A 13,795-nucleotide genomic window follows, 5' to 3' on the forward strand; every position below is an offset into this window, starting at 1 on the left:
CTTAAATAGGATCCACTGTCTAATTTGTAATGATGTCAACTGTTTAGTTGCTGCTTTTCCCTTTGTAGGAAAAGTGAATATGGATTTGCTAACCTTTAAGAATATTGTAGATATATCACTGATTAAATACTTTTTTTTATCTGATGAAAATAGGAGTTTTTAAAATCTGTATATGTGTATGTATATTTGTATATGTATTATTATTTTTCTTATTATTAGGCTGAAAAGGGCTACCAGCAATAATGTTTGAAACAGTCATTTTCCTGTTCTTCTAAGGACAGTAATGAGCCATCCCAAAGTACAGCAGATACATCTTCCATTAGGCAGTTTTCCAATAGTTTAATGAAGGGCTTAAATTTAAGACATAAGAAATTATTTTATAATTTGTATTTGTAATATTATATAACACTGCTCCTCTTTCTTGGTTCTTACCTGTCACTGCTTGAAAAACCTTTATACAAATGATACATTTGTAGACTTTGAGTGTCAATCATTGACTTACTGGTGTTGCTCCATCCTCTAATGATAGTTCAGTTTTCTATCTGAAAACAAAATTGGCTGTATTTCACTTGTCATTTAAATTTAACTTTTAGATTTTAAGAAAAATGGAAATAATTCTACTTTCTCACTGAGTTATATTTCTAGCTTGCTTTCACAAAGAGATTAGAAGACTTACATGTAAAAATGTTTGCATTTACCAAGGAAGACCAAAGCAGTAAGAGAGTAGTATTTTTTATTAAAGCTGCTCAAACTTTTCAGTTTTTTTGTAAATGGCTATTTAGTTAGTTGCATTAATGATGTAAAGAAAATAAACATAATTTTTAAAACATTAATGTTAATGCAGTAAAATGTAAGAATAATAACAGTAGAAGCAACAAAGTGAAATTAATGTTGGTCTCAAAATCTGAACTGTTGTGCTTTAGAATACAAAACGTTAAATGTCTGTATATGCTTTCTTAGGATTGTGCTGTGTAGGTATCCTGTGAAGGTTTCTGGCTATAGAATCAGGCAGAGAAAGATCCTTTGAAACAGATTTTGATGTCTATTTCAGTGGGCTGTCTTTTCAAATAAAATTCTGCAGACAGGAAAAGACACAATCTTTTCCATTGTAGTAAGGCTGTTTACGGTAAAGTTAGGTTAAAAGAACCGTATGTAACATACACTTTTAATGTTTTACGTTGACACTTTAACTAAAACACTGAGTTTTGTTTTTTTTTTAAGAAACCCAAATTCACAGACTGTATATGAATGTTGTCTGGCTCTATTTTACAGTTTAATCCCTGTTACTATTATTGCTATTTTTGGTTCATCTCCAAGGTACATTAAAGCATTGCACCCCCCTGAACATAATTAGGTTAATGTTTGATGTTTGTAGAACAGCTTCTTAGACCTTTTTAATAGCTCTGCTGCTAGGTCTTGTTCTGGTTCCTGACACCTTTCATTAGTGACCTGTGTAGTCATGTTCCCATTCTTTGTATTAATTAAATAGCTAACGTTCAATAGTGTGCCACAGTATCATTTATTTATGTGGTTATAAGGCTAACACAGTTTAAAGAAAACATAAGTGTGAAATCCACATGTTCTCTTAAAGCAGTTCATTTATGTCATGTGGCTTTAAATTTCCGGCATGGGAACTACTTTTCTGGAGCTGCAGCCCCTAGTAAGGTTGTAGCAAACATTTGCTGGAACTAACTATTGTATACATAAGAGTAGTCTAAGCCTGCCTCTAGAGCCCTCTAACCTTTTCTGTTTCGCTCGAGGTGTTTCTGTAGTAGATGTCACCTTTGCTTTTTTTTGTTCTGATAGTTTTTTTGATGTCTGGACAAAACCCTTGCTAAGGACTACTATAAAACAAACTGGATTCATTTGGGGTTAATTATGTAAAATTAGTTATAGCAAATTGTATTTGAACTCTAGCCCTTTTTATTATATCTCTTTGAAATTATTTGTTCATATTCTTCAAGAATGTTTTAATCTCCTTCCTTGTATTTGAGATTGTATTAAAAAAGGAGTGACGTTTTGTGCAAGAAGTGTGCAGAGTAACTGATATAGCTGTTAGATTCACTTAGTCAATTTCAAGCCCAAAGCTTATCAACTTCCAAATTAAAGGAGGAAAAGCAGGTATGAGATCTCGTTTCAGCCTGCATGTGAATTGTAGCAGCCTTCTGTATTCTCTTTCTTTCTCCAGACAAGAATAAGTGGATCACTACAAGGCAATGTAGCTGCGCTTTTGTAAATACTCCATTACCCTGTATTAACAAAGCTATTCATCACATTCAAGAGTTAGAATTAAAGATGGAGAAATGCTTTCGACAGGGACATTTATGGTTGCAAATGGCCAAGTGCTTTTTCTCTCTATAGGAGCAAGTGTATTGTTAAATAGGATTACTATGTTGATTTTTATAAAAAATTAACTTTATGTCACATGTACTCTCCAAAATAGTGCCCAGGAAGTTCATATACTAACCATCGTAAGTTTTTTGTCTACTTAACAGTTTTGGCTAATCAAACTATTTTATTAAAATCAATATACCACAATATCATAATATAATATCAATATATCATAAAGATTATTACATTCATATATGACAATTTATATGCACACAGAGTCAAGTAGCTTCAAAGATACTTTCTGCAAAATAGTTTTTGATGACTTGAGTAGGTAGTCATATTGAGCTGTGTGTCATTTTGTTATTTATAGTGATCAATGTTTTTTTTCCTGAACAGTACTTAAAAATTCCTTGATTAAAGAGTTTCTTTATTCTCATATTGAGAGACATGAATTTGAAAATGTTACGGTTCTTTCTCGAGCAGTACATGTTTTGCTAGCCTATATGTATTTTGTGTGAATAGAAACAAGAATAAAGGGAAGCTAAAAAAAAAGGTAGGTAGATAAAGAATGAAATATATACCATTTTAAAGTATAGTCAAATCTTCCCATGAACTTATTTGAAAACATGATTACTATCATTTAAATAATTCACTTTTACTGGGGAAGTGTTTCCTGAATGTTAATAAATTTTGCATATGCCTACACTGCAGTAAGAAGATCTGATTGCTGCTTGCACAGACATGTTATATTTAAATAACTCGCCAGTACTGACAATAATGTCATCATAGCAACACATCAGGAAAACTGTCTTGGATTAGTATTCCACAAGCAGTGTTAAATACTCTGCAGGGAGATTTCTGCAATTGCAGCATAGATAGTAGAAGAATCCAAGGTGTGTGAACTACAGTCATATCTTGATTTACAGTATAGACATAAATTTGATAGGAAACTTTATAGTGCCTCTACCTTTATTTAAAATAATGTGAGAAAAGTGAAATGTTTTTAATGCCATAATTTTGTCATCAATATACATGACTTAGATGGATAAGCATTGACATGTCCAGATGTTTATTCATTTTAATGTTAGCTTAAGTTGTTTCTGTAAGTCTTGTGCATATTTTCCACATCTCTTCTAAATTCTTGGGACTTAATATACAGAGATTCAAAACAGTCTGAGGCCTCTAGATGGTGATGCCATTATAACTATGAGTTTAAGAGGAGAAAAGATGGGGTTGCTATAATATGAGTATTTCATTAATGCTCTTAAAAATCAAAATTAGTCACATATACTGAAATGACTATACTACAAATATAGGAACTTTGGATTTTACTTGTCTGTATATGAATTTATTTACACCTCTGCTAGTAAGTTAAGTATTACCAGCAATATGTCCAGTTGACATGGAAAACCTCATACCCAAACTGTTCAATTCTTACCTTCCAAAATAGAAGAAACATTATGGACACTGCTTTTGAGAATGGTCCCTGACCCTTTCCAGCTCCTGAACTGTGCCTGGGAATAGTTTGGGAATGGATTGTGAATGTGGTAATTTCCCTTACCGCACGCAGGTTGTACCAGGCTTTATGTGCGGTAAGGTACCAGGCTTTAAAGTACGTATGTAATGTACTTTAATGCTTTATGTGATTAAGTTGCTAGGCCAGAAAACTTCCCTGGCAGTGTTTTTAATTTGCTGTTTTAGACATAGCCCTAATGAAGAAAAAGCATGCAAGGCTGAGCCAGAACCTCTGCTTTACTTTTGAGATTTAAAACAAAGTACAGTGGTTGAGAGTAAAAATAGAATTAACAGTATTAAGGAATTTTTTTAAAAAAACATTCTGCAAAATTGAGTAATGCATAAAATATATGTACAAAATCTGGGCTTTATTGACAACCGTTTGGAGATCCATGGTTTTTAGGAATTCAAAACCTTATTTTAAATTTTAGAAAGCATTCATCTGTATGTACACAGATTGGATCCTTTTATGATACAAAATTCAGTGGCCTATTTATGCCTTTTGTTAGGAAACAGGAAAAGTGTATAACATCTGAGATGTATAATGGAGTTTATGTTTTGCTTTTGCAGTATGGTTATGTGTTTAAGGAGGAGAAAATACCATGGTAAGAATCATACATACAAAATCATACAAAATAACGCATTTGTTTTAATATCAGGTTTTTATTTGATGAGATGTTACTCTGGCTATGAAGTCTGCTCTGTGAACTGTAGGCTTTACCAAGTTCTTTTGTAACATAGAAGATGTATCTGCAGTATCTTAACACCAAAAGTGTTTATGGAGAATTTCTCGTATCTTTCCTACTCTAATTTCAAAGATTCAAGATGATCACAGGTCTCAGGGCCCACCTAAGTGACGAATTTCTGTTGGTAACAGTTGTTCTTACTGATACTTCTGAAATTGTGCTAATTCTACCAATTATCTCAGGTGTCTCAATATTATAAGCTCTACTTTCTTTGAGTCCTGGGTTGGAACATGATGCATAAGCATTCTGAATGTTTCTGCATACTTACTCTGATCTTTGTGAAGTTCTCTAAATACTGTACACAATATTCTGAATTTGCATAGAGGGTCAAATTTACTCTCATTTCAGTTTGGCTAGACACAGAGAGACAAGTAATTAGAAAAGGGAGTAGGAAAAATGTTTGAATTAAACAGCCATTTCTTCATCAAATGCTGTAATAAGATGGGGCAAAAACTAAACTTTTTTTTTCATTTTTTTCTTTCCTGATTTTCCTGTATTTATACTGTTAAGATTCTTATAAAATGAATGATTTTTATGTTTTCAGTGTTGTTTGCCAGCTACTTAAGTTTAGTTCAAAAATCTTTTGTGTTTGAGTGACAAAATTTCCTTGAAACACACTGTAGTGTTTCCAACTATGTAACATTAAAGCTAGAGAGCAGGAGGGGATGCTTGTTAAATAAAAACAGAACATAATTCTTAAGTTAAAAATAACAAGTTGAAGAATTCTTTTTTTTTTTTAGATATATTTGCACTGGAGATATCTGGAATATATACAAAATTTAAAATGTGATTTTAAAACATAAAATTTATGCAGTTTTTGTCTAAATTTTACATGTTGGCTGCATGTATTTTAAAATACGCTAAAAAACTCAAGACACTTCAGAAACCTAGGATACAATGCAATACAATACAAGTATATTTCAAAACCAGGTACTGAGAAAGTATACACAATAAGTCTGAAAGTGTGACTTTAAATTGTATTATTTATAATGCAGGGTACTTCATGATGTAGTTCTTGAAGAAAAGAATGTATCTCATGCACTGAACTTGTTGTTCTGGCTGTTTTGCTCAACAAACCCTCTATTTCCCAGCATATTTTGACATCATATCCAATACACCTATTGAGTTTTTTTGTGCTTGCCTACTTGTTCTGCTCCTGTTTATCAGACTCCTGCTTCTTTATCTAATTTGATATGTCTTCCATCACCAGGTCCCAGTTTTCCAGTCCAATGTCTTACTATTTTCTGTTAACACAGAGATATTTTTTTTATTCCCTGTTCTTTAGCTGTATTGTTTGATTTAGGAAGGCTTCAACAGTATTTCTTTTGGTCTGTTTTTGGCATAGGCTGTTATTTCTTCATGGAAAAGGAACTTCTTTGTGGAGTTCTTTCAAATATATATTTCACGTTATGCATATATGTGTAATGTAACACTGTGACTGCAGATTTTGTTTCATCTTAGCTGCATAGGAAGGACCTGTATGTGCTCTTTAAGCCACACATGTGGGCATAAGCAGGTGCTGGTTATCCTTCCTCCCCTTGTTCTCAGCTCCGGTAGTCTAATGGGCCTTTTAAGTTCACTTAAGAGAGCTATGATTTGCTTGTGTTCTTCTTTGACTGCTTGTGTTGCTTCTTTCCCCCTCTCGGTTGCAGGTTAAATAATGTCCTTTTAACAAAGCCTTCCTTATCTCTGCTTTTGAGTCTCCCAGATTTCAAAAGCTTGTCTGTTGGAAACTGATTAAGCCTTATGCCTTGATTATTTTTCCTTTGTATCTCTGAATTTTTTTTTTTCTTCATTGTTGACTCTCAAGTGATGACTTTCATTAAACTGATAAAACTGAAACTGCATCTGACCTGCAATGGCAATGTATCCGTGTCTGCACAGATACAGCATTAAATGCTTCTGTTGCTTAGCAGAGTCTGGAAAGTACAGCATATATTGCTCATGTATGTTCAGGACTTGGAAAGAGTAACAGCTTTTCTACAACAGTTACTCTTTGGCAAATCCCTGGGTATGAGGACAAAAATTGAAGATCTGTGTAAGTACAAGGTGTAAAGAAATCTGTTTCTTGTATTTCTGTAAAGAAACATGAGAAAAGCATTTATATGGGAATTGTACAATTAATAATTCTTCTGTATGACTTGCAATTATTCCATTTAGCTAGCCGGCCTTTAAATGTTTAAGATTCAATAAAGGAAATTTTGACATAGTGGAAGTAATGTTTACTTAACAATGCTATTTTCAGTCTAGAATTTTTCAGTGACAGTGGCTTTTACCTACAGGATAACAAAAGTGGTCAGTGCTGAATCTATTGAAGGTATCTGGTTACCATTGTCCCCTAAGGTGGCTTTTAAAGAAGCTGGTGTATCTTGTGAAGGTAAAGGTATTTCATAATACTCGGTCCGAGTTGTAAAAGTTATTTATCCTCATTTAATATATGCTTTACATTTGTAATAATACTTGCTTGTTGCCTGCTCTGTCTTATGTAAATGATGAGTATCCTTTGAGATTTGTAGCATGTCAAGCTGAAATACACATATATTTTAAATGTTATATTATGTACTTTTAAATCATCCTGTTTGCAAGAAGATAATTTACATTTCTGTATTTAGATTAATACTGTATTTTAACCTGTCTAGGATTTGAACCAGCTAAACTAGTTATGTTGGTTGTTAGAAATGCTAGAGGATTTTTTTCATTTAATTTCTGTAAAACAGATGCATTGCTGTTACTGGGTATTCATAAAATACTCCCAATGCAGAGTTCTGGTTTTTACAGTTTAAATCTTTACTCAGATTATACATTTTTGAATTAAGTTTTAAATATTAAAGAGATTGTGTGTAATTTTTTTAAGCCAATGTGCAACCTTTTAAATACTACTAGCCTGAGGTGATCCTGTCTGCAGTAAATTGCCCGATGAAATGTCTGTTAATAGCAGTGAAGACAAAATTTCACTCCAGATGAGTGGTGTTCTCCTTCTTTTGAATGCTTACAGTTTTTAATCGTAATGATTTAGGGAATTATTGACTGTGGAGTCAAAACTGAAATGGTTTGGACTCTGTAGCTTGTATAATTACCATTTTTTATAGATCATGACAATGGATGATGACCTCAAAGAATCTTTTATCAAAACAAATAACTGAGGCATTTTTATAGACATATTTCACAGAATGAAATGATGATTTATGTGTATCATGAGTAAAACTGCTGTTGAGATATTACACTGAGTATTCTTAGAACTCCAGAGACCTTAATGAAGGCATTGATACTTGGGAAAATAAAATTAAATAAGTATTCTTTAAAAAATTAAGATAACTAGGAACTGGTACTATTATTTGCATGATTAATTACCCAAGCAACAAGGCAAAGATGAAAATTCTGTACCATCTGTATTTATACATTTTTGTTGCACTCTGCATTGGAAATAAGATGGAGGAAAATTATATTGAATGTGTACGTTTTGTTTGTAACCAGTTCTGTTTGCCTTGATAGATGTGAGGCTAGCTTTATATTGAGAAAGAAGCTGGAATAAAGAGTGTGTGTTTAAGCCTTCATAAGAAATAATTATAATGTATTTTTCAAGACAGAAATGTAACCAGTTGTACTTACTGTGATACATGTGAACTGGCCAACTTTGTGTTAAGAACGAAGCGCAAATAAAGAGCATGTGATTAAGCTTTCATAAAAAATATATTTAAATGTATTTCTAAAGATGGCAAGACATTAACCTTGACGCAGGAAACAGAAGCTTTGTTATTGGAAGTTACTGAGCTAATGAAGAGGCTGGAGGCTGATCGTGCGAGGCAGAAGCAACTTTGGAGTTAGAGAAACAGTGAAGGAAAAAGCTTGCCATGAAAATTGATTGTATGTCACTTTGGAGGCTTCAGCAGCTCCCCGCAGCTGTGCAAAAAGGTTTTGAAACAAAGAATATTTCTCATTTTTCAGTCAGTTCATTACGAAGAATAAGAATTATGATATGACTATAGTTTTGTTTACTGTAATAGGAGTACAATATTTACTCTTCTGAGTTTGGTATCCAGGAAAAAATAAGGGGAGTACTGTGGAATGTTCAGCGTTTGAGAAATAGCGTAAGAGTGAACAAGACGCTCTTAAGATGATAATAAATGCCTAGTTTGGGACAAGGAATGAGAAGCTGAAACAGAATTATAAAATAATGCATTTGAGTTAAACCATAGATTAAACCACAAATAAAAAAATAAATTTGTTTTGAGAAAAAATAAAATGTGATAAACTTGAATAAAGTACTTACATATTTAGTAGAAATTGATTGATGTAATGATTGATAGGGCTCCTATCCCAGATTTTAAGGAGGTTTACCATTACATTTTGTGATGAAATGGCACCTACACAATAGAATTAAAGAAAAAATGAAATCAAAAGCAGCAGCTAATTAGCAGCTGTTTGCTGTTTGCCTTGTGACTCATGGTCAGAAGCAGGTATCATCTGAATCTAGACTTATAGAAAAGTTGCCTAATTTGTAACAGTAGGTTCCTGGATGTAAAATCACAGCTGGTACTCTAGTGTTCTGGTGCACATCATCCTGAGATCTTCAACAAATACCTTACAATCCGGAGTGTGGTGACAGCGTAAGAGTGTGCCATAACTGTTTACTGAGTAAACACTAAGTGAAAATCAGTGTATAATGGAGGCAAGCCAGGAGTTGTTTATTCCCAAATGCTTTATTTCTCCTCCTCCATATCCCAGAAGACAAAATGTCAAGTAGTGCCCACCCCTACCAATCTATGAGAAAAAAGTATGTTTATTTTAGCCAATGCCTACTCTTGACTTGGAAACTAAAAACCTGTATTAAGGTGTTACCAACTGGCAGAGATTGCTTTCCTTGAAAGCAATTGCCTCTGAAGGACAATTAATGATGTCCTGAAAACAGAGGAGGAGATTGACTAAAGCATCAGAATTAAAATTCATTGGTAAGTTAGAAACTGCTTTCAGGAGAAAATCCTATGGCAATTAAAATGTCAATTTTAAAGAAGTAAAGAACTACAAGAAGGAAAGGTTGATAATATAATCTTCATTCTTCAGCACAGTAGTTCAGGATTTGAGCTGCAGAGATGCTACTTTTTGCATTTTGATGTACTTACCTACATTGATCCAGCTGTAATCATTTTTGTGTGTTGCTATACATTCCTGTTGCTTTTACTTTACTGTTTAGCATTGCCTATAAATATAAAAAGTTTGGAATAGTGGAATATAATTAACACATTTTCAATTCTGTTAATATATGCAATGATACAGTATTTAAAAAAAGAAAAAGAAACCAGCATGAAGTTTAGCTGTGAAAATTAACTGATTCTTCTTCGCTGATTTTTCAGTGGGCGATGTCAGTATGATATTGTGTCTTTGGAGTAATTCAGGATTATGAGTTCTTATAGTATTATCTATAAGACAAACATACACTAACATGGAATTGAGAATAAAGGGAGAAGACCCTCAGGCTTGTTATAGTTATCCCTAATTTAAGTATTGCAAATGCAGGAGATACTTAATTAAGAGTAGACATTGAATCCTGTTATTTCTTCAGACTTCCCTTGATTTCCATTATTACTAACTGCTGCTGCATCCATGTCCTATAGGTAATTGTAGTGACATAACCTATCTTCAGAAATTACCTTCTCTGATATATAACAAAATCCAATGTAAAAGACATTTTATTCATCATAATGTTAGGTATCACTTTGTATTAGGTAGAAAAGCTACTTATTCATACAATGTCTCTTTAACTTCTAGTAGCAATGAAATAATAATTTTGTAAATTTGTGATTTATGTCTTGTTGACACAGCAACATTTATTGATTGTTAAGGGATTGCACTGAATATTCCACAGCTACTTCTCAGAGGCAGAGCGCCTTTATTTCTCAGTAAAATGTGCTTTTCTCTCTCAAATTTGTGGCAAAGTTTACTGCTCTGGGGACATTTTCTGATCTTTTTCTTATCAGATAATCTTACTTTACTTTCCCTAGTTTCATACCAATAATTATTCCATATATAACATAGCTGCTGCAGGACAACATCTCTAATAAGCTTTTTTCTCCTATGCAAAATAAAATAGATGATGTCATTCAGCAAGCAGTGGTCTGGTCACATACTTTCTTGTGAAGACCCACAGGAAATTTATGCCAAAGTCAGAAAAGTAAACGCAGCAAACTGAATTAAGACTGACATACTTCTGTGTGGCAACATGTATATATTTTGTTTGTTGGCTTTGAGTCTGTATCTTTAGTTTAGCTTTCTTGAAGCCATGTTTAGTTCAGGAAGTGTCCCCAAAACTGAAAATAGTTGGCATAGTAAGAGGATGTGGGATTTATATTTTCCCTGTTCTTCCTCTGCATTCACATATGTCTGTTGCTGGAGACTGGGAAGCTCATTAGAGATGTTCTTGTGTTATAATAGCCTCCGCTAGATATGCCTTAAGGCTGGATGTTTTAATTTCCTTCATAAAAACAAAACTACCCCTCGCTTTGAAGGTTTGCTTGAATTACATACTGGGATTATTAAGTTTGAGTTTAAAAACATTTCCACTGCTAATGCAGTATTTGGTGATGACGTTTGTAACCCGTGTCCTCTTTTGGCCTTCAAAGTAGTTTACAGCAAAATTTTGCAAGTCTTAGTATTATGACAACACACTTCCTAATCTCACTAGGTATCACTCAGATACTGACATTTTGTTATGCTAATTATCTTTTTAACAGAATATGAAATGTGTGTTCAAAATACCTTGGAGCTACAACGGCATTTTGATTGTAAAAGCCATCAGCTGTGACAGGTACAAAACCAAATACTTAAGACAGAAACAGTCAACAGAAAGATTCAGGAGGATACAGAGTTCGCGAAGAAACACAGCCCTCTGCTGGAAGAAAAGCTGCATCTGGAGAGTGAAGCTGTGAAAGATGTGTTACTGGCTTATGAAAAGGTAAATACAAACAATACAAAAATGTTTTTCAGAACCTTGCCACTACATAGGTGCATACCCTTTTGGAGAACAGCAGTCTTTTGGAAGTGCCAAGGTCTGGTTTATATTTTGTACACGAAGTCTGTGAATTGTGTGCCTGTACCACTACATACAGGCACTCAGTGCAAGCAGAAACCAGGGAGGATAATGCTGTTGGCCTTTAATAAATGTCTCTTAAGCATATAGGAAATGTAATTCTAACTTTGTAAGTTGATTTCATGTGGGATTTTTCATGGGAGAAGTAGAAGGCGCATATTGATATTTGCATAGATTCTTCTCGGATTTCTCGCATACATCACTATTTGTTCCAGAATATGTTAGAAGCTGTTAAAAAAATCTTCTTAAGATTTAATTAATTTTAAATGCTGGTGTACCTTTTTCCTAATTTATTTGTTTATATTATTTATTGTTTATTATATTTCTAATGATTTATTATTTGTAGATAATAAATATCTAACGTGGATCATGTCAGGCTGAATAATCAAAGTGTGGCAAAGTTGTAGGTAGCTTAAAACTGATGTCTAAAAAGGGGAAATACTATTACTTCAAGTGCAGATTTTAGTACTACTTATTATCTTTTCTGTATATTTTCTATAGTAACTTCTAAATACAAATCTAGGGAATAATCTCTGTTTCAAGGTACTTACAATCTAAAAACGGTCTTTTGTTTGCTGGTGGTTCTTAATAAATATTGTTTATTGTAATTTGTTTTATTTTGAACTCATCTTTTGAGGACTCAACAGTCATGTACAAAATACTTCTAGAATTAAAAAGTTAATTGACTATTACACAAATAATGTGAGAATTATTGTGAATTATCTCTGACCTATGAAATAGCTTATAGTTCTATCAGTGTTATGAGGTACATTCAAAATACTGGCTAATGAAAAATCAGTTTGGTTATTTTGGGGTTTATTTTTTATCCTTTTTTCTTGTTAATGTCTTAGAATATATTGTATGCATCTAAAATACTGAGGTGTATTAAACTACAACTCTGAAAGTAAACATAAAATATCTTTTTTCTAAAGACTATTTAAAGTACATTTTTATAGAGGGTTCTTTTTTTCTTTCTTTCCAAAAAGTGACACTACATATCATAAGAAGATAGATTTGGTGGTACTGTAACTTATTTATATATTTAATTTCAACAGAATTTCTAATTGTCAAGTAAATTATTTATGACTATCACTGTGCTCTAACGTATATGCTGTTTGTTACTCAGGTGTGGTTTTTTCCTCCCATGGCCTTAAAAAGGCAACTGGTACTTAATCTTCTTTGTAATGGAAACAAGTATTTAATTTTTAATATCCAGAGAACTAGTTTGAGTAGTGAAGTGCTAGATTCTCATACAGATTTTATATAATGTTTGTTTATATTTTTAATATTTTAAAAAGTGAGACAACAGATGTGCTTATCTCTATTTGAGAGTTGTTAGGAACGGAGTGTCCCAATACTATTTATAACATTGAAAACTGTGTTCATTGTCTGCATTGTCTGAAGCACCTCTTTTATATAGGTGACTGCTGGGCTTGCATACCTTCTAGGAGATGTTTAAGTAATGATTTTGTCAGATAACTGAGTGATAGATACCTCAGTGGTTTCTTTCAACTTTATTTCTTGCTTTCTGCTCCAGAGGTCACTATCTTCCCATGGAAGTAGCCACCTTTTCAACATAACTTCAAAGTTTTGTAACAGAGTGAAAGCCCTCTTGCTGCCATTTCTTTGTTATGCAATTTTACGACACATTCTGTTGTCTTTCGCTAGGGTTCTATCTATTGCAGACCATGTAGATTTTGTTGTTAGGTTGTATGACATCACAAAATGCTACCTCAACTTTACACTTCAATTTTTAAACTGCAAAGAATCAGATAAATCTTGAAATTATTTTTTATTTTAAACATTTTTTATAATTTTTATATAACATTTCAGGAAACTTGTTTTGTTTTCTTAGACATCAAAAATGTATAGTGATGTTTGTTGTGAACTCATGGAAATTCAAAAGGTAATGAAAAGAATTGATGAAGAATCTGAAAAGAAGCTAAAGTCTATGTATGAGAAAATTAAATATGCTGAGATGCTATTGAGTCAAGTAAGAGCTATTCAGTACAGTGTTATAATGTCCTGTTAGTTTTAATAGCAACGATCAAACTATGCAAAATTTGTTTTTAGAAAGCATCTTAAATTCTGGGTTTAGAAAAAAATAACAGAATTACAC

General features: G+C 32.8%; 1 protein-coding gene across 1 annotated transcript in view; it reads left to right on the forward strand.

The window, feature by feature from the left end:
• Nucleotides 1-242: 242 nt before the first annotated feature.
• CCDC178 (coiled-coil domain containing 178) overlaps nucleotides 243-13,795 on the forward strand; it is a 58,469-nt gene continuing 44,916 nt past the window's right edge. Inside the window, 9 exon segments of the mRNA XM_037379147.1 lie at nucleotides 243-250; nucleotides 252-303; nucleotides 2,200-2,305; nucleotides 4,397-4,451; nucleotides 6,875-6,969; nucleotides 8,305-8,388; nucleotides 8,391-8,504; nucleotides 11,321-11,541; nucleotides 13,532-13,669. Coding sequence (XP_037235044.1) covers nucleotides 243-250; nucleotides 252-303; nucleotides 2,200-2,305; nucleotides 4,397-4,451; nucleotides 6,875-6,969; nucleotides 8,305-8,388; nucleotides 8,391-8,504; nucleotides 11,321-11,541; nucleotides 13,532-13,669 — 873 coding nt within the window.

This window comes from Falco rusticolus, chromosome 3, assembly GCF_015220075.1.
Source record: "Falco rusticolus isolate bFalRus1 chromosome 3, bFalRus1.pri, whole genome shotgun sequence".
Lineage (NCBI taxonomy): Eukaryota > Metazoa > Chordata > Aves > Falconiformes > Falconidae > Falco > Falco rusticolus.